Source organism: Cylas formicarius, unplaced genomic scaffold, assembly GCF_029955315.1.
Source record: "Cylas formicarius isolate icCylForm1 unplaced genomic scaffold, icCylForm1.1 PGA_scaffold_1__22_contigs__length_36826433, whole genome shotgun sequence".
NCBI lineage: Eukaryota > Metazoa > Arthropoda > Insecta > Coleoptera > Brentidae > Cylas > Cylas formicarius.
This window is the reverse complement of record NW_026844264.1, coordinates 4505505-4533433: the sequence shown is the minus strand read 5'-3', so window position 1 is coordinate 4533433 and position 27929 is coordinate 4505505. Positions and strand designations below refer to the sequence as shown.

General features: G+C 37.1%; 3 protein-coding genes across 5 annotated transcripts in view; 2 read left to right on the top strand and 1 right to left on the bottom strand.

Moving 5' to 3' along the window:
- The window catches only part of LOC132696827 (uncharacterized), a 42307-nt gene extending 40622 nt beyond the window's left edge, over window positions 1-1685 (top strand). The window contains exons 3-4 of the mRNA XM_060661879.1: window positions 813-1158; window positions 1220-1685. Of these exons, the coding sequence (XP_060517862.1) occupies window positions 813-1158; window positions 1220-1245 (372 nt within the window). The 3' untranslated portion in view covers window positions 1246-1685. The remainder of the gene's footprint in view (window positions 1-812; window positions 1159-1219) is intronic.
- LOC132696904 (nuclear migration protein nudC) overlaps window positions 1-2581 on the bottom strand; it is a 181214-nt gene extending 178633 nt beyond the window's left edge. Inside the window, exons 1-4 of the mRNA XM_060662036.1 lie at window positions 2389-2581; window positions 2258-2335; window positions 2009-2204; window positions 1774-1946 (exon numbers count right to left, since the gene is read on the bottom strand). Coding sequence (XP_060518019.1) covers window positions 1774-1946; window positions 2009-2204; window positions 2258-2335; window positions 2389-2472 — 531 coding nt within the window. The 5' untranslated portion in view covers window positions 2473-2581. The remainder of the gene's footprint in view (window positions 1-1773; window positions 1947-2008; window positions 2205-2257; window positions 2336-2388) is intronic.
- A 377-nt stretch (window positions 2582-2958) lies between these two features.
- Window positions 2959-27321, top strand: LOC132696681 (protein mahjong-like). 3 transcript variants are annotated; one of them, XM_060661660.1, is made up of 14 exons: window positions 2959-3317; window positions 3370-3520; window positions 3574-3711; window positions 3767-4076; window positions 5770-5891; window positions 10135-10815; window positions 12729-12947; window positions 15277-16473; window positions 20566-21182; window positions 23203-23287; window positions 23344-23553; window positions 23607-23966; window positions 24064-24127; window positions 26849-27321. In XM_060661660.1, the coding sequence occupies exons 1-14, from the start codon at window positions 3199-3201 to the stop codon at window positions 26986-26988; spliced, it is 4413 nt and encodes a 1470-aa protein (XP_060517643.1). In that variant the 5' UTR covers window positions 2959-3198; the 3' UTR covers window positions 26989-27321. The 3 variants fall into 3 exon arrangements, with proteins under 3 accessions (XP_060517643.1, XP_060517642.1, XP_060517641.1); XM_060661659.1 differs by having other exon boundaries at window positions 26837-27321; XM_060661658.1 differs by having other exon boundaries at window positions 26828-27321.
- The last annotated feature ends 608 nt before the right edge of the window (window positions 27322-27929 follow it).

The following is a 27929-nucleotide window of genomic DNA, read 5'->3' as shown; positions in this document are numbered from 1 at the left end:
GCTTCCGCCTCCAAAGGTATAGAAAGTGAATATTATTATAACCACGATGTCCTTCTACTAAACCGCATCTTGTAATTACTTATGTATGTGAGTCGTATCACATACGTAATAAAAAACCTGGCCTGGCATTAACTATGTATTTATTATTCTCGCAATTAATGCGACTCCAAATTGTCTGCCGACTTCCATTTTTTTCTTTCATAATCGTTGCACGCTAATAATAATTTTCTTTATGCGGCTATTATATCAGACGATCCTGATAGAACTATTCGCGTTTTTCAAAATTGTTTGATAGCAGGACACATGAAAAACGTAATTTGTTAATTAACACCTAAAAACCACAAGTGGTGCCACTTGGGTTGCCCCACTATATAACTTAGCGTACTATATGCTGTTTAAAAAATATGTAGCACACAAAAGTACTATATTTTTTCCATTCAACGTCCACCACAAATAAAACTTGTGTTTGATGTTGCGTTCTATTAATGAAAGTACGCGTTCAGAGAAAAAAGTGTAAGTGAAGAGGCTAAACTTGGTCGTTGCTCAATTTTTCATTTGTGTTATTTCTCCCTTAGTATTTTTTCTTTCCTTATTTAATTTTTTGGCCGGAAATAATAATAATAATTTTGCCGAAAAAAAAAGAACTTCAAATGGTGACGAAAGAAAAAAGCCAAGTTTAAAATTAATAAAAAGTGAACTTTTAACAAATTTAAATAATTTTAAAAATACTATGTTTCATTTGAAAAAATTTGGCAACATTAGGCACAACGAGTAACTGTAGAACATTGTTTCACGATCCGTTTCCATTTCAGAGCGTCAGATCCGGCTCGTTGCTACTGACCGCGACGAATCTCGCGCAGATTCATCAAAATCAGCAAGAAGCCGACAACTCCCTGAGCACCAGAGACCAAAACATACAATACTACCTCGAACAATCTAACAGAGACAACGATCTACTGGCCGCACTGCCCAAGAAGAACCCCGAGCCTGACAATGCATCGATCGCCAGTTCGATGCACTTCACCGTTGTCAACGTAAATACCAGACAAAAGCAGCCGAAACGTAGCTGCTGTAGAAGGCATCAACTGACGATACTCGTTATGACCATGTCTGCCTTGTTCACCGTAGGCATATTGACCGCCATATTTCTCTTAGAAAGTAAAGCTCGACATGGATGAGGAAAGTTTAGAAGAACTAACGCGTGTTTTTTTTCTTTCAGTGCGAGCCAGAAATCGGAATCACTAACAGACTTCCCAAATGAGATGGTGTTATTTCCCAGTATGCGAGAACTTCCATCCCGCGAGGACGGCTATAGTTCTAATTTAGAACAATTATTTATATTTTATTTATAAGTTTAATACAATTTTATCCTGTTTAGCATGTAAAGTCCCAAAGCAAAAACATTAAAATAATGAAATCAGTTCTTAAGTAATTATCAGCGGTAGCAAAATTGGTTGTAATTTTATATGCCCTTTAAAAATTGCAAATTTAAAAGTGTATAATCAATATCCACCGGCAACAGCCTACTTTAATACTTAATTTATATAAAAATTACTGTGATATGTAAAGCAAGCATTAAACATAATGTTGTGTTGTACAGTATTTATCAAGGTATTTATGCATAAAAAAATTGTCGCATGCTCTGTACCGCGATATTGACGTGTCATATCCTTGTTTGTTTAAAATAAATGTATGAGTAAATCGCCGTTTTTTTTTGCTATGCATGAACCTGTCATCCTGTCATTATCACTAAATACAGTTTGACCCACTTACCTCAATATCCTGTAAGGTCTGAGTCCATTTGTACTTCTCCAAATCACACCCATTCCCTTTATTGGGCTTAAGTTTGCCTTTCTCCGACTCATCCTCGTCCTCATCGATTTTCTCAGATATAGAAGACTTTTCGGCTGTAGAAATGCTGCTGCTGCTACTAGATGACGGAACTCCTACCAAATCGTTCAATATCATTAACGCAAAAATGAGGCTGGAGAATCAATTGCGGCTTTACCTTTGTCTTTGTCGATTTCCTTTTGCAATTTTTCAGCTTCTTCCTCTGTAAGTTCTGTAATTTGGGCGGGCTGCGCCGCTTGTGCGGTCACCTGTTTAGCTTTTTTGGCGGCTTCTTTCTCCTTTCTTTCTCTGATTTCGGCCTCATGGTTGGAGCGACTGATTTTTTCATGTTTCTTGAAAGTATTCATCACAAGCTGGAAACATTATTTAAACAACAGGCACCTACAAAAGCGACAACCGTACCTACCTTTTCCCAATCGCCTTCATTTCCCCCGGTAAAAAAATCAGTTTTACGCCCCAAAAAGCTTACAAATGTATCGAGAAGCTGAAAATTGAAAAATTAAGGTAGAGGTTAGGATGCGTGATTCTGTTTTTTACCTGGTGCGGTCCCTCTGGATGATGTTGCGCGATTGTAAGAAAAAGAGAATCGAATTGCTCCGTTTGTTTACAGTCTCCGCTCATATTGTAACTCAGACTTCTTCAGAATCAACGAAATATATTTAAAATATCGACCAAACGTTTTAATACAAACTTGCAAGCCGGTTTTGCTTTTGACACAAGCACGGATTAGTTTATACAGATTTCGAGACACAGCATCGCCACCAGTCCGTAAAGAAGATGTGGTTTATCGCTTGTACATTTTATATTACATTTTTTCCATAAATATTAGAGGTGTATAGTTTTGACGGCTAACCTAATTTCGTGTATAAAAATAATAATTTATACATTTTTTCAATAGTTAAGCCTAGATTAAAATAACACAAAATTTGAAAGTCTATGATGGAACGTATGAGTTATGTGATTCGTCGTATGTCACTCACAAAGGCTTTGCGTCTAGAATCCGTTGTTTCCCATCAAATAATTTTCTTGCCTATCACACTATTACATACGTTTTTTAATCATTTATAGTGCATTGGCAAGCATGACTGGAACATACAACGCGTGACAAGTTGTTTATCTGTGAAGAAGAATTTTCAAGTGCGGTTTATGATGGTTACGAAGGAGTAATCGAGTCCTTCGAGTTAAATACGTGTTTTTCTTTGTTCAACATTCATTGTTGTTTCTGACTTAGCTTAAGTTTAGTTTGGAAAAATTAATTCAAGAACTTTATGTTTTGTTTAAAAAGTTAGGTTATGTAAAAACGCATAATTTCTTTTTCATTTTTCGAAGTATTGGATACTAATTGCTATGGCTGAAGTTAACAACACCAATAATCCCAATGTGATGAACGAAATATCAACTTTGATAAAAAATTGGGAAGACGAGAATGGTCAGCCCAATTATGACCCCATCCCTACACTCACTAGGTAACATTCATTTCAGGCCTATATTCATATTGCATTTGAATTGTATTTTTAGGATGGCGGAAATAATAGAAGTCGAAACCGAGAATTATTTAAAAATGGACCCTGATCCTTTTGATGAAAGACATCCTTCGCGTACAGATCCTGACTGTAAGTTGGGACAGATTTTAAAAGCCATGTTTCGCAAGGATAACTTTATGAGCAAAGTAAGCTTTTCTGGAGGAGTGTGATTAATATGAGACATTTGATAATGTTTCAGTTGCTGAATGATTATTTACGGGAGTCATATTATAGTCGGTCAGGTATTACAGGTCAGGACATCGACCAACTGAATATAGCAGCATGTCGCTTATTGTTGGACGTTATGCCTGGCTTGGAGACATCGGTAGTGTTTCAAGTAATAGTTAGTGTCAATGGTAGTTGCTTTGATGCAATTTCACTTTTGCTTTTAGGATATGGACGGCCTGATTCATCGACTAATAAAATGGACCACAAATTCTATTGAACCGCTCCAAAGCTACGCCACTGGGGTGCTAGCCGCGGCGATGGAAATACCAGAAATTGCCACCAAGTTCAGAGAACAGAACAGCAGATTGGTGCCGCTGTTGATACAGAGATTAAAGCGATTGAAAAACTCGTCCGAGTTCTGTAAAAACTTTAACAACTCTAACACACAGCGACCCTTTGCCCATTTGTCTGTAATGAAATCGCCTCCTTACAGAGGAGATGGGATTATAAAAGTGAATTCCAATATGACTATAGGTAAGACCTCGAGTAAACTTGATTGACTGCAAATAATTACCCTGGGATAAGTTTAAAGGGGAATCATAAAAACATAAACGCGCTCTTACCATATTTGTGCACTTCAACTATAATCTGCTCATGAACAGCCCTTTATTGATAATTTCTTATCCTCACTCTCCTGCTAAAGTAAAAAAAAAGAGAAGAAAAACTGTCATTTTGGCTCTTTTATTTCAAGCGTCAGTCTGCGTCATCATGTACTGCTGTGACTCACTTTCATTATATATGGCCAGCTCCTTTTTTAGTTTCTATGGTATATAGAATATAGCATTTCCTTGGGAAAGTAATCCTTAACAATCTTTTTTTTTTTAATTATTTCTGATATGTTTAAGATACCTCAATAAAATTTAGACCTCTAAAACTTAAATTATTGTGTTACACACACATTGCAGGCCAATTCCAGAACTTCAAAAAGTTAGTACGAGAGGTTTACAAGTAGTGTTACCAATTCAAGAATTTAAGCGCAGTACCTATAATTGAAGTTTCTGTAGTAAAAAGGCTTAATTAATGTTATTATTGACTAACGATAATTCTGGAAAATGTTACAACGCGCAAAGCAGTCTCAAAAATAATCTGTTATACAGGAAACAAACTTGAAAACTTTCAGATTTTTTAACTATCGCCCTCTGGAATAGGATAGGACTGTTAAAAACATCTGCAAATTAGTCTAAAATATCCACAGGCTTGTTCAAGACCTGACCTTTGAGAATCATGATGTTTGGTAAAGCAGCAATCTCAAATTTACCTTTAATAAAAAACCAGGTACAACAGGTCCCTCATGACTTTACTGCACTCTCAAAATATATTGCTTATACATCATCCTACATCTCCTGTTTTCTTATAGTTCTTATGACATGTGACTTTTGCTTTAATATTTTTTATATACATTCGCTGAAATCCAAACCTATCTTAGAAATAAAAAACAATTTTGGGGGCTCGTTAACAGAACCCCGAACCACCTTTATTAGCGTTAGTTTTTATTATTCTATTTAGAAATAGTAGGAGCGTTTTTTGAAACACGCTGTATGTTAATATTTTTAAAAATCTATTAATTTTACTACAATGCTGATTTTGGTAAGTTAGTTCAAGAATTTCCACTAAATTTGTATCAACTAATCAAAAAGGAGGATAAAACTTCTTAAAACTTAGCAAATTGCTATTGTAGATTATAATCAACATTTAATAAGGTTGTCACGGATATGGGGTTAAACTAGTGGGCAAATAGAGTCCTAAACAAAATTTGAAGTACTGTTTTCGAAACTTTATTTAGAAAATCGCGGGACATGTATGTAAAGCTTAATTTTGGATTTTTAATATTAAATATAAGCGAATCATATTTTTTTCTATTTTTGGATAAGCAAAGCAACTTTTCAAAAAGGAATAGTCGTTTTTTATTTTAACAAAGCGGTAAGAGGTAATTATCAACAGAAGAATTTTGATTTTTTTTTTGAAGATTTTAATATTTTATGTATTATATTATAACTTTTTTTATATTATTATATTTCCTTTTATAATTCCTTGAAATTTGTAAAAAATATTTTTGTCGATTTTTTTCAATTTTGAAAAGTTTAATATGCGTACCACCTCTTATTGTTCGAAAAGACTCCAAAAAACCAAAGGCCCTTTCAAACTGTTACTACGATTGTCTTTCCAGCTAACGGTATCGCGTCGGAGTCGGTGGAAATCGAGGAAAACGCCGTCGACGACGAGATTTTAACGAACCATTCCTCGCAGAAGAGGAAAAAGAGCTTAGAGAACGAGTTTGCCAGCCCTCAGGTAACCATTTTTGATTAATGCTCAACGTAGATCTATCTGTTTCGCACCGCCGCAGTAATGCTAATGTCGTTGCTGTAAACATGTCAAAGATTGTGCTTTTATTGTCTGATCAAGTAAAGTTCTTGGATTTGCATTTGCATCACTCCGCGACTATTCTTTAGAAATTCTCAACTTTTTTGTGATAATTTGCTAACACAAACATTATTCTTTCCCATTGCTTTTCCTATATCCACACAGATTTGAGCTATAGTGTTGTCATCAATACAGAAAAAGATGATTAGGACTACAGTGAAAACTATTATATAGTATATTATTTTTTACATTAATTGGAAATCATTTTTTCAGAAAAATGTATTAGTAAAAAGTAGTTTTAATTTCTTTTTTCATATTTTATTTTATTTGTAGCAGTACGCCAAATAAACAATTATTAACAAAGAATCATTTAAAGGAGTTTCTAAAGTTGAATCAATTGCCTCTCAAAGTTCTGTACTGACTCGTATCTTCTTTAAATACTTTGTTTTGTATATATCGCCATAAAAATAAATCTAAAACTGAAAGGTCTGGAGATCGTGGAGGCCATCTTACAGATCCGCTGGTATCTATGCTTTTTTGAGGTTGTCTTCTAAAAATGGTCTTAAAAGTCCAGACTTTATGCTTTTATTTTGCAGACTACTTAATGTACCACTTTCTATAGAAAATTTTGAAAAAGAATTAAATATTCTAAAACAAATAGCTTTTAACAATGGTTACGACACATCTACTCTGAACTCTATCTATCCCATGTTAAAAACAAAATTTATAAAACAATAAAATACATACGAGAATCTAGCAAGAAATTTTCGAAACATCCATCTAAATTTGGTATTAATATTGCTTTTAAAACTGAAATTACCATAGGACATTTTCTAAGAAACAATAAAACTAAATTACGAAAAACTCAAAAATCCGGAGTTGAAATGTGGATCTTGTCCCAAAATTTATATCGGACAAACAGGTAGAACATTTAAAAAACGCATTGACGAACATAAAAGGGCGTATTAAAATAAAACTTCAGATTGTAGATTTAGAAATACACAGCTTTGAATATACTTTTGATATTTTACATAATCATTCAAAAAGCAAAAAACTAAAATATGACCTATTTTATTTAATTGATTGATTTCATAATTGTGACGTATGTATTTGTCAGAATAAGGGGTTGTAGAAAATCGACAATTTTGCATATTGCATATCGAAATTTTAAAAAAGTGGACGTAATTTTATATTTGCAATTTTCAATTTAACGTTGATCCCACGGATTCTAGTATTCTCTGCTTCAAAAATTGTCGGTCATTTTCAATGGGTCTTTGATATGTGACTTGGTTAAGACGCCGCCAAAGAAACATATCGCAAATTATCAAAGGCGACCATAAAATTGTACCATTGCAGCTTAAAATACATATTTTGATGGTACTGAGTACACAATTCTTCCTTCTTGTCTGATAAATATGTTTCCAGCATTTGCAATAAGAATTTGCGTTACAAGTGTTATCAAAAAAGTACATTGAGTCCATAGAAATATTTCCTTTTTTAAGTTTTGGCTGATTTTCTTTTCTTTACCATCTCACGTGTTGAGTGCCATTTATTGCGCCTTAACACATTTTCATCATATCTTTTCTTAGTCTCTACATTACTAACAGATCCAGTTGGGGTCAATTTATTTACCAACTTATGTATGGAATTTCTGCATAATGGAATATTTGGATACTTATAAGAATTTTCCCCTCTCCATAATTTTGGATTATGAATATTTCCGGTTCTAAAGTCAACATTCTTCTTATTTTGACAAATACGTTACTATTATGAAAGGTGCAATCCACTGAAATATAAATATTTTGGATTTAATTTTGAAATTTCGAATTTTTGCGTGAAAATCTGTAATGTGATGAATTTTAAGGATTTTGAGGATTTTGCTTTTAAGCTGTCGAAAATACCGCTTTATTCTTTCACAAATTTTATTTTTTTGTTATTTTGTTTTTTTTGTCGTAGCCTGTTTAAAATAAACAAAACGGGACACATTACCATATATACAGGCGCCGCGCAAGCTGATGTTTTCACAAATCGACTCATGCAGCGAAGGCTATAGTAATTCATTATTTTTGGTTTTGAGAAAAATACGTTTAAAGTATTTGCTTTATTACCATCCATTAATATTTTTTCTATCTGATAATATATCTCAATTTTGTTTTTCTGAGTCCTATTGACATGCTATATATGTCGTAGTAAAAGTTGTTGGTAAGTATATGCACTGCATAATAGTAACTCCAACACCGTCAAAAATGAGTTACTATAGTCTTCATTGCATGAGTCGAAATTATACTGTAGATATCGTGAATTTCATGATTTTAACTATATATAGTGTAGGGATCTGAATATCCTGCGTCGGTTATTGAATCGAACTTGCTGATAACTCTCTACATCTTCGATCTGTCAAAGACAAAATTCCTCTCGAGATACCAGTAGTTTACAGAATTCCATGCATATGTGGCAAAGAATACATTCGAGAAACAAGAGCTGATGGCAGTTACCCAACATATCCATGAAACGTTTTGACCCTTGTGGCAATAAAAGTGTGGTTCATGAGCGAATGTTTTAAGATCATGAAAGAAAAAGAAAGTACTGTTGAAAATAAAAAGGAAAGAAAACAACCGGTCATGGTTATCGATAGGATTAATTTTTGTATTAAGTGGTTTGAGTTTAGTTAGGTTATTGGGGCGATTATAAAGTTTCTATATATTTTCTGTTGCAACGTGGAGGTTAATTAAGTCCACGAAATCGAAAAAGCTAAATTGTGCACATCCTAAAAGTCCTAAAAGGGTTTTTTGATTTGATCGAGATTATATTTTAATCTTTTAAGCTTTGTTGGTAAAAATAAATTTTAATGCATAATCAGTTATAAATAATTAAATCTTGATGTCTCCTGCGTCGCAAACTCGCTGACGTTTCGCCAATCATCCTGCTTAACTGATTCTGGCTCGCATTTTACTGTGTACCTGTGTACCTACTTATATATTGTTTAAAGGGGGCGGAGCTAAATGAAATAATTCGAGATCTATAGAAATCTATAAGCAACCAAACAATTTTAACAGCGATAAAACTGAAATTCTTTCATGTAATCAATTCATCTACCAACGAGAAATCTTGTTTACCTTTTACCAATATGGCAATCTGTCCCCCTCCTTTAGTTCCCACCACCTCCAACAATATATAAGCAAGTACAGACCAGAATGAGAGTCAATTTCAGTTAAGCTCTGAACAATGATTGGTAAAACGATTGGTCACCTCATTAAAGTGCTTGCGAAAACTCTTTGGTTTTTGAATTTCCCGGATGTTGCATCCACATCAATAAATAACATGAAAGGTTTTGGAAGAGGAAAAAAACTTTAAAATCACTAACCTCAAACAGAAGTGATTTGAAAATTTTTAAACAGTAAAAGTTAATTTGATCGATCATACAGGAAATATTGGATTTTAAGACTGCTCTGTTAATCTCAAAAATCTGTAGGAGACACAACAAAATCTTTAATTTCAAAAATTTATCTGGTGCAAAAGAGTTGGCACCATCGCCCAATCTCAGATGGTTGACATTTTTCAAAGAAACTTCCACAGGCTACAGTAATTCTATTTACAAATCTGTTGGCTTCTTCTTCAGCAACTTTAACTTATAAACAACCGACGCAGGAGGAATCCAGAAAAATTGTAAATAGTATTACGGTAGCCTGTAGAAGTTTCTTTGAAAATTTTTTTTTAGTAAATGAACAATGTAGCTCTTCATCTTTCTATTGAGGCAGATTATTCTATATATGTATACCTGAAAAAAATTTATTTATTCAAATTGAAGTTGATTTTTGTGGAAATACCCATCATACTTTCTGATATTATAAAATGTAGGTCCGCTTTTTGAGCTTTTTTAATTTCTTTCGATATCTTTGTCTAATGATGAATGCCATTTATTTATTGATGGTATCAGCAAAACGAATGAATCAGATAATGTTCTCCTGTGCGATTGTATGTTGCATTTTAAGGTTTAAGTAGGTTTTATGGGCGCGTTTTCATAAATGAGAATTAAATTTTAAATTACCGGTTAATCAGTGTTAGAGTAAACCTTTGGAAGTTTCTTTTAAAAAAATAAATAAATTCGTCAAATGTGGTCGGAGCTAATTTGTCTACGATCTATACCAAACCGCGCTTTCGTCGCTTATAGACCTCCGACACGGAAACCAGCAGGAGAAAACGCCTCAAATTGGATAGCGGCTCGTCGGCGGCCCCCTCCCCGGACGCGAGCCCGCAGAAGGTGTGCAACGTTTCGGAAACGAGCAACTCGTCGTGGGCCGAACTAGAAAGTTTCATGATCGGCACCGTACAAATATTCCCTCCTACGATTGCGACGCGTCAGATACTGATCCTCAGGTATTTGACGCCCATAGGCGAGTACCAGGAGTTCCTCAGCCACGCATTCCACGACAACACCGCTCTCGACTTGATCCTGTGCTACGTCAACGTGCGGATGACCAAAGAGGCGCGGTTGGCCTTCGAAGCACTGAAATATTTGGCCGCGTTGCTGTGCCACAAGAAGTTCTCCATCGAGTTCATCCAGCGGCGCGGTCTCGAGGCGCTACTCGAGGTGCCACGCCCCTCGATCGCCGCCACCGGTGTCTCTATATGTTTATATTACTTGGGTTATTGCGAGGAGGCGATGGAACGGGTGTGCCTATTGCCAAAATACATAGTGACGAATTTGGTTAAGTACGCGCTGTGGTTGCTCGAGTGCTCCCACGATTCGGGACGCTGTCAGGCCATCATGTTTTTCGGGTTGACGTTTCAGTTTAAGGTCATCCTCGACGAGTTCGACGCGCAGGACGGCCTCAGGAAACTGCATAATGTCGTAAGTGACACGACAGCGTTATTAAAATACCTTTTCTCTATAAACTACTCGTTATTTACGTACATAAACTACTAGAGGGGGAAGTTCTAATATTAGGTTCAATTAAGTAGTAATCAATTAGGGTCTTCGTAAAATGGAGTTTTTTGCGGAGTCTCTAGTTCTATTTATTTAAGTTATTTATTAGAATGATAACAATCTGTGTGGGTGAAAGTGGAAACTTCTTAAATTAGGTTCAAGTAGGTGCTTAATATAATCTATCCATTCATTCAAGTAGGATTTTTTTAGAGCTCTAGTTTTATTACTAGATTTGCAGCTGAGTAACTTACAAAATGAGCAAGTCATAGAGTGGATAACAATCTGTTCCGGTAAAAATGGAGACCTCTTAAATTAGGTTCAATTCGGTGCCTAATTACAACCCATTAACTTCCAAAGTAAACAGGATTACACAGTGGATAAAAATCGGTGGTGGCGAAAATGGCAAATTCTTAAATTAGCTTCAATTAGGAAGCTTAATATCAATCGGCAATTTATCAAAATAGTGTTTGAAACTTACTAACTTACAAATTGAGCAAGGTCATACAGTGGACAATAATCTATGCCGGTGAAAATGAAAAAAACGTAAATTAGGTTAAATTTGGTGCTTAATATCAACCGGAAAACCATGAAATTCGTCCAATAAAGTATGGTTTTCGTAAAATAGGATTTTCTATAGTTGTACGCGTTTACTACAATAACAACGTATTAATTTATAAAGTGAACGAGGTCACACAGTAGATAACAATATGTGCTTGTGAAAATCGAAAGTTCTTAAATTATGTTCATCCGGCAATTAAGATACGGTTTTCTTAAAATAGGATTTTTGCAGTGTTCTGGTTTTATTTATTTATTAGAATTACAAGGTATTAACTTCCAAATTGAAAAGGGTTATACATTGGATAACAATTGGTGCAGGTGAAAATGGAAACGTCTTAAATTGGGTTCAATTAGGTGCCTAATATCGTCCGGCAAATGCATTAAACTAGTTTTTGCAGAGCTCTAGTTTTATTATTGGAATTGCTACTTATTAACTTACAAAATGAGGAAAGTCAAACAGTGGATAACAATATGTGCCAGTGAAACTGGAAAAATCATAAATTGGGTTAAATTAGATGCTTAATATCTCGACAATCCATTAAATCCATACTTTAAAGTGTGGTTTATTACAGTTACAAGGTAATAACTTACAAAACGAACGAGGTCACATGGAAAGTTCTTTGCTTTAATTGGGTTCTTAATATCGTTCCGATGTAGCGTTTTTGTAAAATATGTTTTTTTATGAACTCTAGTTTTTATTTATTTTGTTTATGTTTATTTATTACAATTTATTAACATACAAAATGAACGAGCGCATGTAGTGGGGAGGGTTTTTGTAGAGTTCTAGTTTCATTTATTTTATTTTTATTTATTTTAATTACCACTTGTTAACTTAAAAATGAACGGGGCCCCAAGACATTGCCCCCAGGGCCCACCTTATTCATTACATATCAGGAGGATCCAGACCACTCTTCTTAGTATGACGCTTGAAGTTTTTATCATTTTCTAGTTACTTATTTCTTTATAGTTTAGGTTTGTGAGGTATAGACCTGAGCGACGCACCTAGGACAGATCTTTTTAGACATTCAACAAAACGTGTATTATTTTTTAAAGCACCAATATATTTGTGTCTCGTTGATAATTTAAATTTTTGAAACTTCTAAACGACTTTTACGTATCTTTAGGACCTACCCTAGATCATGCATCTTTACCGGAAAATAATCTGATCTTGAAGGTGGATTAAAATGTGACGACTTTATACTAAGCGTTATTTTCGGCTATCACCCAATTTAAAAATATAAAAACAACTTTAAATATTCGCAATTACTAAATTCGCGCAGATATCAACGTTGCCGATATTACTTCCGGACACCGACACGGGTCAACTGAACGAAGACCAAGAGTGCGCCGCGAGACAAATCGTCAGACACGTGTGCGTCGCTTACAGGCGCTACTTGGAGGCCCACCTTTACACCAAAGCGGAGCTCATCAAAAGGTCGCAGATGCGACCCAGCGAAAAAACCAACACTCCCCTCCTACCGGCGCTGCCTCCTTACAAGGTACGTAGTGCTGTCAGGTATTTGACGATGCTGTAAAATTAATGCGAAATATCTTCTCTGATATATTTAGTTGGGTAACAACTCCAGCCATTCGGGGCACTAAAATAAAACCATTAAAAAAAAAATAAACAAATATCTGTACTGCTTAAAATAAGTTAATTTGCTGATGATTCTACACTACAAAATTGGATTTGAGTAAAATACATGATCACTACAAAATTTCGGGTTTTAAAATTGAACAAAACGGAGACTCCTGAACATCAGATTAGCCATTTTATTTCCCTTTAAAGGTCTTTTCTCACTTACTTCTTTATGTTTTCGTTTTTTATACGTCGTTCCTCCTTCCTTTGGTCATGTTCATATCACCTGGTTCATTCTTATTTCATGGTTATCTCGTAATAACGTGGATTGTTTCATTTGATATTCTTTCGACTATCGATTTTCCTGCCGCTGTCCTCCATTTCTGGGGCCTCATTTTATGGTCAGTGCTTTTTATAATAGAATTATGTGTTAGATGTAAATCATGCAGTCTAAGGTTCCTCTGTCTGATGTATTGATTCCCAGGTATTTGTGCTTCCTTCTAGACACTCTGCTTTATGTCAAGCCTAGCAACTCCACGTAGGCAATGACAGCTTCCAGAATCGTCTCCTTGATTACCTTAGGGGATGGATATGATTCACCAAGCATGGCTTCGCACCGAAACGAGAGGTTAGAACATTGGCACAGAATGTGTTCTAATGTCCCGTCTTCCTCTTCACACACCCTGCATGTGGGAGTGCTACTCAAGCCTTGTCTGAATTGTTGTTTGTTGATTAAGCGATGACCCGTAAAAATATCTCTGGCCATGCGTAGCTTTTCCCTGGACATTGGTATTGTTTGGCTGCCTTTTGGTTTGGATAGCTCAATAGCATCCGAGCTAGCGAAATAGTACTCTTTATCATCTCATTGTTTTTGAAATTGCTTCCGGGACTTTTTCTTTATCAACCCTTTAATAACTGACTTCGCCAGACCGACAGGAGGCCTATAATGTCCGGCAGCCTTAGACTGACACGTCAATGAGGGCACGGTGACATTCTAGTCCTAGTTCCGACGTAAAACGTGGTCTGTGAAGTACCAGAACTGCTGGTCTGCTATATACATAGGTGCATAGGGTGCATGCGGCTACAGTAATGCGATCGACCTCCGTCACAGCGTTACATCTATGAGAGTTTGACTACGACAGTTTCGAAATGTAGTTTCATTTCCCTAGTTAGAAATGCAAAGGTTTTGATCCATAAATAATGGGTTTGGGCTTAAGAAGCTCCCGAAGCGTTCGCAAGGTTACAAGGTTCCGCATTGCTATAACTCAGAGACGGCAGGTCAAGGATGTGACATCATCATTCATAACTTATGCAAAATGCGAAAGTTTGATGTGCAAACGGAAAGGCATTAAATTTCAATTCACGCGAAAGAGGTTACAAATACCTATTTGATGAAGATAGTGATTTTCGAAGTGTAGGCGCACTTGGAACCTAAGACAAAGACGTCGTGAATGCCTATGGTTATTTCTGGAACCCTGTTGCGCGCAGGCTCAACGCGTCACTTCCCCTCAGCAATAAATAACAAAACAGGCGTCTGCGGGCGCTACGGTGTACCTGTACTACCTTCGTTAAATTAGAAAATATACACTTGAGTAACGAAGTAACTTTCCACCACATGAACTGCAAATCCGAAGAATACCGAACGAAAGGTAGATGGAGGTAAGCCTCGGGTCCAAAAGTAATAAATAGTTGATGATTTTATTTATTGATCCACGACTTTGGTTATAGATGGTTATAGAGTTGATAATTCCGACCAACGGTTTTAGGGACCCTCTAAGGACACACAGATACAAACTACTGGAAGGATACCCTTTTCGTAGCCCTTCACTGATCCTTGAACGATCACAATGGCGGTACCAACCTTTGATCAAAAACTACACATAAAGCCCTATCTGGTGATATATCACGGACGAGAAAATGTTAACACGTAGCTAAGTATCCTAGACAACAAATCACAGGGATATCTTGCAGTTCGGAAAGACCCAAGGAAGGAAACGGTACCTCCTAGATAACCCTTTCTGATTGATTCTAAATTTGCGGCGGTTTCATCATTTATTATTATATTAATTGCTATATTTATATTATTACGGAAATTTTGGAATAACATATCGAAAAATGGTAGCGTTTTCCCTTTCCTTTTTTAATAATGCTTTTATGTTGTAAAATAAGGGCACTTGTCTCGCGCACCTCCGTAAAGTAAAAATTGAACCGTAGCACCCTCTTTTCAAAGAGTTGCATCTACTTTTCAGGCGTGCAAACTGTCTCCGGAAGAGATCCAAGGGCACATTGAGCTCCTGCTGCAGAACATGCCGTTCCGGTCGCACTGGTCGCCCGTCGACCACCTTCTCAAACTGGGCGGGGTCACTCTGCTCCTCAAAATAATCGCGTTCGCGTACGAGTGGAACTACAGCGGGCGCGCAGAAACAGTACGCTCCGCCCTCGACGTCCTCGCGATCGCGTGCGTCATGCCTAAGGTGCAGCTGTTGTTTTGCGAGAAGGTCGACCTGCCCGAGGAGAGCATCACCGTTGGATTTAACATCATCCTGGGCGCGGCAGAGGGCGAAATCGTCGCCGACGCGGACGTGCAGAAAGCCGCGCTGCGCGTCATAGTGAATTGCGTGTGCGCGCCGGTGAACCGCATCGGCGGTTCTGTCTCGAGGTTCTCGCAAGGCTCGACCGCGTCGCCGAATAAAAAAACCAAGTTCAAGAGTTCTGAGGAGTTGATCCAGAAGGTGTGGGACTGCGTGCGATCGAACAGCGGCATCATGGTGCTGCTGCAGCTGATGAACGCCAAGACCCCGATCACGGACGCCGATTCGATGAGGACTCTCGCGTGCAAAGCGCTAGCGGGTCTCGCTCGGTCCGAAACCGTCCGTCAGATAGTGTCGAAGCTTCCTCTGTTCACCAGCGGCCAGTTACAGAACTTGATGCGCGACCCGATCCTGCAGGAAAAACGGCAGGAACACGTAACGTTCCAGAAATACGCACTCGAGCTTCTGGAACGTTTGTCTGGTAAAACGAAGTACGCGGGAAGCGACCTGGAGGTTTCGCTCGCGAACATCCACCGGATCCACAAGGCGAACGTCGTCGCGCAGACCAAGATCCAGTTCAACGATCGCCAACTGCTCCAGTTGATCCACCAGCACCTAGTGACCAAGGGGTACGGCGACGCGGCCGCCACGCTCGTCAAGGAAGCGAACCTGAGCAATGCCATCTGTTCGCTGTCGTCGCAACAGCCGACCAAGTTCCGGTACACGACGAACCTCACACCATCGCGCACGAGATTATCGTTCACCTCGCCTTCGACGCAGAGGGCGCTGCAGGCGTCCGCGTCTTTGGAGAACCTGCCAAGTGGGAGCGGGGGCGTCGTCGTCAACGGAGCCATGCCCACCACGATCAAGCTGGTCAAGAAGCAGCCTCAGATGTTTCCGACGACGCCGCACACCGTAAGAATTTGCTGATGTAGATATCTGGTGTTCCAGAAGGGAAAACATGATTTTCCCTTTCATAGGTGGCCAGGGGGCGTAATTGTTATCTTAAGTTTTAAAACTCGCGTTCTACAAGAACTTGTAATTGTTTAATGCTATTTACTCAATCTCTGCAAGGAAAGTGGGGAGGGGCGGAACAATTTCTTAAGTAAATATTGGTGTCTAGAAAAAAACATTTTTATAAACTTGAAGTCGTTGGTATCACGATTGCGATTGCTTAGCTTACCACTAAGTGACTTTTTCCCGACATAATCTCGAAATAGTTAATTTTAAGGAAAAGGAATAAAGGCAACGATATCAGCCCATTGGAAACTACATCTCAATATCGGTATCCTAAGCTAAAATATGAATAAGATGCTCGGATTGGGTTTTAGGAAAAATTTCCGCTTCCAAGGGTTGTTATTAATGTCTTATTAGCCCTAATTTACCGAATGAAACGCTAATTTATTAGTTGAGGTTGTGACGGTCTCAAAGATACCTTTGAATAAATATTGATTGATCATATGTGCTATTCACGTGCGCGGTTATAACCACGCAGTAGATAAATAATTTTACTCATTTTTTTCTTCTCATTTCTCATTTCTTCTTGTACGAATTCGCTAGAAGCGTTAGTGGAGCGTTGATTAGAGTCTAGACCCGATACGGTATATATAACTATAGCATTTTAACTCGAATGAGGCCAGAAAGTGAAAAGAAACCAGTGATAGTAAGTGCAAGATTAGGCTCAGATGCCTGTTTGGATATCGAAACATTTACTTCTCCCTGAGGCGAGATTTCATTGACATTCTAAACTTTGACACAACCTGGTGCTTGTGATGCATGGATACATAACGTCAATCGCCCGTTCTTCTAGGCCTATTTCGCTGTTCTGGTCGTAAACCGATTACACAATCTTGGAGACCTATAAATTTGGCCTGCGTAAAATGGCCTGCGATCGAGATGTCAAAGTTTTGTAACCTAAACTTGTATTTATAGTTTTATCTAGTCCAATATTAGCCGCTAATTTGGTAATTTTCCATGAGGCACAATATCCTTAGGTTATATTCGGCCGTTTGAACTGTCAAGCCTCCACTATTTACAAATCTTTTGGATTACTCCTACGTCGGTTGTTTATAAATCAAACTTGTTAAAGAAGAAGCCTATAGGATGATTGGCGAAACTTCAGCAACAGATTTGAAAATAAAAAAAATGTCAACCATCTGAGATTGGGCGATGGTGCCAACTTCTTTCCACCAGATACATAGATTTTCGAGATTAACGATCGATCAAATTAACTTTGACTGTCTCAAATTTTTTAAATAACTTCTGTTTAAGGTTAGTTATTTTAAAGTTCCCTTCCAAAACCTTTCATGTTATTTATTGATGCGGATGCAACATCCGGGAACTTCAAAAACCAAAAAGTTTTCGCAAGCACTTTAATAACGTGACCCAATTATCGACAACATGGTATGCCTTGCTTTTACAAATAAAATGATAAACATTTTTTTTATAACACACACTTAACGTAATCCAGGAACGAGATTTCACTCTTAAGAATCGGAAAATTAATAAAATCTATGTCAAAACATCGAAGAAACAACAAAACGAAAGGAATAATTGCCAGCACGCACGGGGTGGAAGCTTGTCTGGCCTCTAGCGTATTTAGAATTTATTTTATTGTTCGGTCTTCCCGAACATCCTGCCCTGCGTTAAAAGCCTTACTTTCCAACTAATTTAATGATCAAGCGCATTTTCATCATTTGGTAGTACACATACCTTGGTAATGCTTCTGATGTATGCACTATTTTTATGACGTCACGAATTTGGTGAGCTCTTCGAATTTAAAAACTATTCTTTGTAAATGATATTTAGTACTCTTTATGGCCGCCTCCCATAAGCGACTACGATCAGACTCTTCGGTGGAATAAACTTCTACTTAATCTCTTTGTGGCATTGTCACTATGTATTACTGACGGACAACCTCTGCGGGAAATAAATCATTTAAGTGTCATTATAAATGCATCTGTAGAAAGATTCTAAACTAGTTCTATATGAACAGCCTTGGTGACCATACAGATGACCACGCAGCTATACGATTTATTCAGGGAAACACTTTTTATTCTAGAAGATTTAGTAAAGAATGGATGTCCGAAATCTACTCCCACCTTGGAAAATGGTGTAGAGGGTTGCGTGCGATTTTTACTAAAGATTAGCCATTAGTTGTTTACAGGATTGTGCCTTAAATCTATAACATATGACACAATTACGAATTGTCCTTTTTAATCTCTACTAAACCACTAAGAGGCCAAAATCTTAGCCGAAAGTTGGAAAGAACCGTCTGTGCACCTGCATGGGAAAGTTTCAGATTTTCCTCCCTTAGTATTAATGAAAGAAGTAGATTTTTGGACGGAAGTAACAACGGGTGTTTCTGTTCATAAGGCAAGTCTGCATATGCCAACCTGACTCGCATTCTCAGGAGTCCAGAAGCGTCTATAAAAGGAGATAATCTAAGGAGAACCTTATTGGAAGTTACCTTATTGGACCTTAACTCACGTAATTCTAAACAACTAACTCGTAACAAAAATCTGAACTTGGATCCCCTCCGATAAAATGGAGTACAGTTTTCACTGTTCTTTCTTCTGGTTGGTGGTCCCTGTGAAATCAAAACCTTTAAGATTTATTTCAGTATTTTTTAGGAAGTTTGGACCACCGAACTAGAACTCTGAATACAGAATCTAATTTGAAAGACCAGCAGAAATATGTCTCCAATAAAAGCCCGACGTTAGTCGTTGAATTTTTTGAAACTCGATTTGATACGAAAATAGACCATCTTGAAGAATGAGAATTTATTCAACACAGTACTGTCTGGGAATGTGTTGCAAGAATGTTCACTATTTAGAACTGAAAGAACCTTTGACGCCACGTTTGCTAGGAGTGGTACTCCACAGAGCTCAGATATTACCAATTTGCAAGGAACAGTACCATCTGAATACATTGCTCGAACATAAATTGCATCACAAAACTGACTTGAAGAAAACATACATCTGAAAATTTTCAAATTGTAGAGTTCCAGAATTTTCGAAAGAAATTGTAACCATTCTGAATGAAACTCGTCGTAAGCTTTTCATCTCAGTCAATTTTAGGCATCCAGGTCTTCTACATGAAAATTTTTGCCACTATAATAACGGGAACAATAACTCCTAATTGATCGAAATCTGAGGGAGAACATGCCTTTTCGTAGTATGACGTTTCTCTTCTTTCTTCGGAAGAATAATTGTAAACTGATTAAAGATGGAATCCGATGCGCTACACAAAACCTTACTTCAACACATAAAAACGCATTTTTGACGACAATTTTGATATTTTACATACAGCCACAAAAAGTAGAAAATTAAATTTATTGGGAGCCATGGAGATTAACAAAATGAGACATTCAAATGTATTGCTTAACGATCAATTAGATTGAAATACCTCCCCTTTATTGAACTTAAATTCTCACAATAACATTAATTATGGTGTTATGGTCACTTTTCCGTATATATAGTAGCAGGTAGTTTGCAAATATTACATTTGATAAAGACACGTTGTTGTCGAAACAATTGTCATGTAAAAATATATAATATCGTGAAAATCTGAACTTTCAGTTCTTATTTATTTTGTCAAATTTGTATTATTTTATTATTCGCTGGAATGCAGATTATTCTGTCTCACCTACCTGTCTTTGCCTTGTGCAGGTGTGCAGATTCTCTGTAATAGAACTTTAGATACAAATTTTAATTTTTATTTAATTTAATTATTTACATTTGTATTTGAATATAATTCATGTATTTCAAATACATCTTAAAAACATGTGTGTTTGAAATTTAATATCACTGCTCCTATAATATGGACTGGTAATACTGACTGAATTAAATAAGAACTACCATAATACAAAAACATTTTTTCACCTTCCATTTCAATATAAAAGCTATTCAAGTGGAATAAAGAGGAGATTTGGTTGGTGAATTTAGATGAACACATTGATTGGATTTTATCAATTTCAATAAAATGACGTATTCTGTTTGTCTATAGATTGGCAAAATCTTACACTGTCCGTCGGCTCAGAACTCACGGCTGCAGAAAAAAGTGAGCGGCGAGCCATTGATCTGGGCGCCCGGACGGAGTATCCAGGAAGACCCCGCGGACCATCCTAGGGTGACCCTCGACTCTATCATTACGGAATACCTGACCAACCAACACGCCCTATGCAAGTACCCGATGGCGACATGTCCGCAGTTTAACTTGTTCGTGCCGCACAAGTGTCCGGATCCGAAGCCGCGGATCACTACCGCCAACAACTTTATAGTGAGAGCCGCGAGGAGGACTCTGGGGTACCAAGCGAAGACGATGGATCGCCGGTTCGTCCACTCCAGGTTTTGTCCCGTCCAGACGATAAGGTCGTCGACGGACGAGGGGTTCTTTACGTGCGCGAAATTCCTGCCCGGCAATAGGTCCGTGATAGTTGGTGACTACAACGGCGATGTGCACGTATACAACAAGCACACGGGCAACGAAGAGAGTAGTTTTTCTGCACACGACAATTACATCGTCCACATCGAGCCGAACAGGACCGGGGAGTTCGTGCTGACGAGTTCCACGTGGGGTCATCCCGTGTCCGCCCTGTGGGGCATCAAGAATTTCGAGATGAAGTAAGTCCGTTGTCAGAGTCCGCTCGACGTGACCATGGTATTGAGTTATTTTAAGCTTTACAAAAATTTATTATTCTTTGCTACATTCGAGAAACTTTAAAGAACTTCTTAGCCCTTCTTGTAGGGTACAAAAACGCGCAATCTGGAAATTTTCCTTACTGTATGTCACTTTACAGCAAAATTGTTAACATAGTCCCTTAAAATGTTTTACTTGGGATTTAGGATTTATAATGTGTTTCATATTTCGATCTTCCGTTGCGGTCCACTTCCCTATCGACTCGGCCCTCGTAAAAGTTCGTTATTGCTTAAGAAGGATAACTTATTCAGATCATCAACCGGGCCCCAATTTAGCGCACCTGATGTTTCCCACCATTGAGCACAACATCTATCGTTTCGTCATCTTCATAGCAGAACCGATCTTGTACCCTCGGTATGTTAGGGTGCAGTGTACAGTGTACAGTCCTAAATGAATTTTCAGATTTGATCTTTTCATTGTTAGTAGGGCGCGGGGTCGTGAGATTCTTCGTAGGACTTTCTATTACTGTCAGTTTCCCCGCTTCATTTGATTGCATTGCCTACCGATTGGCATTATATAACCAACATCGGCTGTTGATCTGTTGATGACATATAGCTATCAGGTAATACAGTGACGCTGCTGCGAAAAAAGTTGATGCGCCCTAGGTGGCTTTTATGATATTGTACAATTGGGAATGATCTTTCATGTGTGTGTGTCATTCCCGACTGACTGAGTTGCGACATTGTCTGGAAAAGTGATTTATTTTGGTCTCTGAAATCACAGTTATTACCAGCGTCGAGTGAAGTCATTCCTGTAGTCACAAAATACTAGTAGTATATGCCATTTTTTTATTTGTTTCTTTATTTTTGAGTCCACTATCCCCTGATATGATGTCACTATAGCTTATTATGACACCTTAACGCCTCTTGGCGGTTTTCTACAGTCCCGAAAGCCTACGGGGGTTAAAATATTTTGGCCTTCAAAAAGCCTGACTGTCAAAAAATACGTTACTTCTTTTCCATACAAATTGCTCCCTTTCCAATATCCTTGCGCAAACCTCGATAGCATGCACTTCCATTTTAAAATATTCTGCAAGATTGATAATTCCGTCTTTCGGTGCTCCTCATAAATGACAGCCCCAACGTGTTCATGCGTACCTCCATGAGACTAGTCTTACACTGAGCCCACTCATCCCTGCTTGACAAGTTCACATCATAGTCATTGATATCTTAAGCATCATATTTGATGGCATCTCCAGAATTCCTTAAATTCCAGATATTTTTTCTCAGTTGAAAAATTTTTTGTTTCACGTAGTAAAGAAAAATATTTTCCTTGTGTGACTTATATGTTGTGCTTTATTAATGGCTTGATACTTCGTTTTTTGTTATTTTCTGGAAAATTGTATAAGACATTCAGAATTGTGTTGAAAAAATGTCACGGAAAATCTGTCGGTGTGTCGGTCTTGATGTTTTCTGGATATCAACATTATAAATTTGTATCCATCAAGTTGGTGTTCGGTTTTTATCTTCAGTTCACAGGTTCTGAAATTCGCTTATTCGCCCTACTTGAGGGAACCTCAACACTCGAACTACGTGTTGTAGACCATATTTGGTCCTCTTTTCTTATGTCATGAAGCCTTATGTAAAATTGTTTAATGTTGCTAAACGCAATTTTGATCTTCCTTTATTTGAAGCTAAACATCAAAATAACAGACAAGCTGATGAAGGCTCCAGGATTCCTCTGATAAAGAAGCCTAAAGGCGTTTTCTATGAACTATAATTTGGGACACTCTGGTCAGGTTCGAACGACCTATCTGGCGTTTTAGCTTAACCAGTTTCCGTTGTGATACAATAAAACACAGACAAAAACATAAAGCGTAAAGCTCAGAATTGGTTATTAATTTTGTATTAAATTGCGCCGTAAATATTGATACCTAACGATTAAAATCGTCAAATCAAACAAGGTTGGCGCTACGATAAACCCAAACGCACTTCCCCATTTTAGGTATCCATTTCACGACGAAGAACACGTCGAATACAGCAAAGTAACGCAGGATAGGATACTCGGGACCAAAGGCGAAGTAGCTACGGTAAACGACCATACCCTCACGTACACTCTACACACCACTAATTTGTGTGATTATAGATATATGATGCAAACACCGGTTCCTCAATTACTCGCCTAATACCGACGATCAGCAACCAGTACACGAAAAACAAAGCCACGTTCAGTATGAACGACGAACTCATTCTATCTGACGGCGTCCTGTTCGACGTAAATTCGGGCAAACCCATCCACAAGCTGGATAAACTGAACCAGACCCAAAGCGGGCTCTTTCATCCCAACGGCTTGGAGGTGATTTCTATTTACCCATCCCGCAGTGCCATGCTATATGTTTTACGTTTTAGATCGTGTCGAACACGGAAGTTTGGGACATTCGAACGTTCCACCTGCTCAAGACTGTGCCGGCGCTAAACCAATGCGCGGTAACCTTTTCTCCCGTCAACAGCGCCCTCTACGCGATTTCGATGGAACAAGAGATGGATGACGGCGACTCCTCGTTCGATTCCAGCTTCAAGACGTTCGATTCGAACGACTATTCGAGCATCGCGACCATCGACGTTAAGCGGAATATTTACGAATTGGCCGTGAATTGCTACGACACCCAGATAGCGATGGTAGAAAATCAAGGGATGTACAATTCGGTGCAGGAGTCGGTAGTGCGGCTCTACGATGTAGGCAGGAGGAGGGACGATGAAGACGAGCAGGTAACGTATGCCCGCAGCAGATGGGGGATATTGCGAAATTTGAAAGCGATTATTTGACCTTATATTTGATTGCTTGGCGTTGTTTTTTTATGTATAGGAAGAGGAAGACGACGATGATTTGGACAACGATAACAGCGAAGACGACGGATCGGATGGAGATGGTGAGTAGATTTTTTGATTAGCAATTGTAATGAATTTGCCAAACCCGCTCGTGAAGATAAATTGAGTCCAGATTCCACAGAGCAGTGTTTAGGTATTTCGACAATTAACTAAACTTACAATTACTTTTTAAAGCTACTCTGAAAAAAAAACAAAGTTCATGCTAAATATTATTTAAAATTTGCATGACAGATATGTATAAATCAATTTGATGTGCTTGTATATTTCGGAAGCCATAGCTCTGTATTATAATGCTATTCCTTTCGTTACCACCTATTTCTTGTAAAAAAATGTCGAAAAGATGTGAATTTAGAAAAAAAATCCCACTGACCAATAAGCAGCGTTATATGTGACGATGTTCTTATATTTATTTAAATGCTCCTGTTCCCTTAGTTTACACGTAATGTGATAATTTGACAAGTTATATATATAGTTGAAAATAAAAAAAAACGCAATTAAGGTAGTGTACCAGAAAAGAATTTCAACACAAATTATATAAAATGCATGTATATAAAGTGACTGCGCCCTGGATTCTACTGAGGATACTCCATCTAGACCAGTTTTCGATAAGTTTGTGCATAACAAAGAGCTACAAGGGGTGTCTAAAATGGCAAAATTTAAAAAAAAAACACTGTATATCTAAAAATCCAAAATAACTATGGCATGTAGCCTTGGCTCACGAAAGCAGCTCTATTAATAAGAAAGATGCACCGTAAAATCATCAAAAATGGGACACACTGTACCCCGCGATCCATTATAAATGTCCACACCCGCCCTACTTTTTTTCTCAGAAAAAATGTTAATACAAAAGTTTTATGGTACAATTGAACGTTTTTTTAAATCTTATGAAATCTCATACAGGGGGATCCGTAAAAATTATTTTACGGATAAAGATAAACATATTTTTTCTTCTTATGGGATGCTCTGTATATATTATATAACACATTATGATTATTTTAAATTTCTAAGGCAGAAAATGCCAAAAGCAAGTTTTCACATTATTTCCATTCTCCGTTTCATAACTTGTTTTGAGGTCTTTATTAGGCCAGAAACACATTTCTCAAACTGTTTAATATTTTTTATTATGTAAACAATAACAATAATTAATATGATTATAAATCAAACTTTGCCGTGGTTAACTACATTATTTATTTATTTATTTAATTATTAAATTCTGCAAAATGTAGAAAGGGACCACCATTCATTTCTAGACATAATTGATAGCTCTTTTAGTTTTTCTATAGCATAATTAGAATGATTGGTACGTATATGATTTATTTCAGTCCCTGTTTTCTTATTTTGCTGCCTAGTAAATAAAATTTAATTTTTTAAATGCTCCTAAAGAAATTTATGGAATTCTAAGGTCTGTTAGCTGGCCATATCGTTGTTCCGTGTCTTCCAATCACCAAACTTTATGCAAATTGCGAAGTCGATCACGTATAGAATTTTAATGATTGTTTAAAAAAACATATTATAATTATTACTAGAAAAGATCCAGCAAAAACCTGGGAAATATAAAGATAAGATAAACTTATTTGGAGACACCCTAAAGTTGCCAGTATCAGAAAACAACAACTCGTGGTCGTCTCAACAAGCAGCGATTTTAGTGGCAAAATTAAAAAATTCAAAATATATTTTGTCAATATAATATAAATTATTTGCATTTTTCTCCTTTTTAAATATTTGTTTCTTAGAAGTGATTAATAAATATTTTTCTAGATGGTATAGGAAATTTAGAAATGCCTTTCAATTTTTGGGGTTAGAGTAAGTGTCAAGAATCTAGGACACTATTTACAATACTTCTGGATTCCTCCTGCGTTGGTTGCTGTTGAGTCGAACTTGCTGACGTTTCGCCAATCATCCTGTTGGCTTGTTCAGAGCATCTTAGTAGCACAGTTTTAGTACTTTGTAACATTAGCCATGAATATAAAACAAATTGACAATATGAGAATTTGAGTATCCTTTCTTATTAAATTTAAACTTTTACTTTGTAGTCTACTTACAATGTAGTGCATAGAACGTGAAGGGAAAAAATGGTCAGCCGAACAAATACGATACAATCAAAAAACCTGTTTATTTCAAATATGGTTCGGTTCGGAACGTTAGAGTCAAAAATATAGAGGGTGTTCCATTTAACAAGAGTACATTTTCCTAATTTTTTCGTAAACCCTACATTTAATGGTTTTTCTGTTTTCACCAAGGTAATCAGTGGAAAAAATGTTGCTTCGTTTGCTAATTCAAACGACTTTGTATCTCTACTCATAACAAAGGTACCAATGATGAACACTTAATTTAGATCAACGTGTATAGTATATAGAATGTTGCCAACCTGCTAGAGATAGATATAATTGAATTAAACGATGCCTGCTCCAGATTTCTATTATACATATTTCAGATACGTTCATCGTTTCGCACCGAATCTCAAAATATACGGTGTTTCATTTGAAATAAGCAAGTTGAGAGTAAGAGGTACTTACTTGACACTTACCTTAACCCCAAATATTGAAAGACGTTTCTAAATATGTTTTTATCTGCCACTCTTTTTTTATCTCTCTCTCTCTCTCTCTTTATCTCTAACTCTTAACACCTAAGAAAACTTTCAGTTGTACCTACAACTTTTACATTTAACTTTTTTTTCTAAAATCCCAAAGAAAAAATGTCTGGACATTTATAATGTACTTATACTTTATGAATAATTCTAGATCACGTAGTAATCGATTTAGGGGCGGACAACGACAACGGGGCCAACAACGATAACAACGAAGACGACGACAATGGAAGCGACAGCGACGAGACCTGGACGACGTTGTCGAGCGAGTCCGATTCGTCGGATTCCGTTATGGGAGACATAATGTTTTTTTAGCTTTAGATTTAAACCGCGGCGAGCCATTTTTCTTATTAAATCAATTTTTATCGGGAAATTTTATATTCGGTACTTCCCTCAGCCCACACATACACAAACGCGAGTTTATGGGCGAACGAAAGTGTAGTGCGCGGTGGATCAGTCATCATATGACGATAAAATTTTCAATGAGTGATTACTGTTTTTTTTTTATGGACAGAGTTTTTATTGTAGTGGAGATTACGTAACGAGAGATAATATTGGTTTGTGTGGGCATCCTGTAATCTGTATGTCTATAGATGGTTAAATGCACGAACTATAAGTATGTACATACATATTCCATGTGATTTCAACCGGCGAATAAAAGATTGTAAATACACTCCGGTTATTTTATTTGATACCAAGTCATCCTTTTTTACAAGTATTTAACATTTCAACATAGAATGTTTATTTGGAGGTCGAAATAATTACAAAAACCAAATCGCATTAATAGGCTTTGTTTTCTTCTAAGCGTCATGGTTATTTCAGACTTTAGAGAGCTATATTGCTATGTACCGTGTGTCCTAATAATGGCAACGAAATAAGGTGTTCCATAAATGCGGGAATGGTGCTCAGGACACGTAATTGTTATCTTTAATTTTAAACCGCAGTTTCTACTAAAATTTACAATTAACCATAGTAGTGACTAACTGTTTTAAAGATGAGAGAAATTCAAACCACTTTTGTTTAATGATGCTGGTGGCTCTATCTATGCAAGGAAAGTGGGGTGGTGTGTGCTTTTTTTATTGACTAGAGGTAAAAATTAAAGGCGTAATCCTACAGTTTACGTATATAGTAGATGGGGTGATAGATAACAGAATTGTCGGTTTGCGCACCTACAGTATTTTATACCAATTTTTCGTCATCTGTTAGGAAATATTCAATTTTCGTTTCTGTCATAATTGTTTGTTGTAGCAACTGTT

Bases quoted from the DNA above. Each gene is read 5' to 3' on its own strand.
- LOC132696681 (XM_060661658.1), top strand. From the start codon at position 3,199: ATGGCTGAAGTTAACAACACCAATAATCCCAATGTGATGAACGAAATA. The intron at 12,948-15,276 runs GTACGTAGTGCT...TCTACTTTTCAG, and splicing joins CGGCGCTGCCTCCTTACAAG to GCGTGCAAACTGTCTCCGGA. The intron at 21,183-23,202 runs GTAAGTCCGTTG...TCCCCATTTTAG, and splicing joins ATCAAGAATTTCGAGATGAA to GTATCCATTTCACGACGAAG.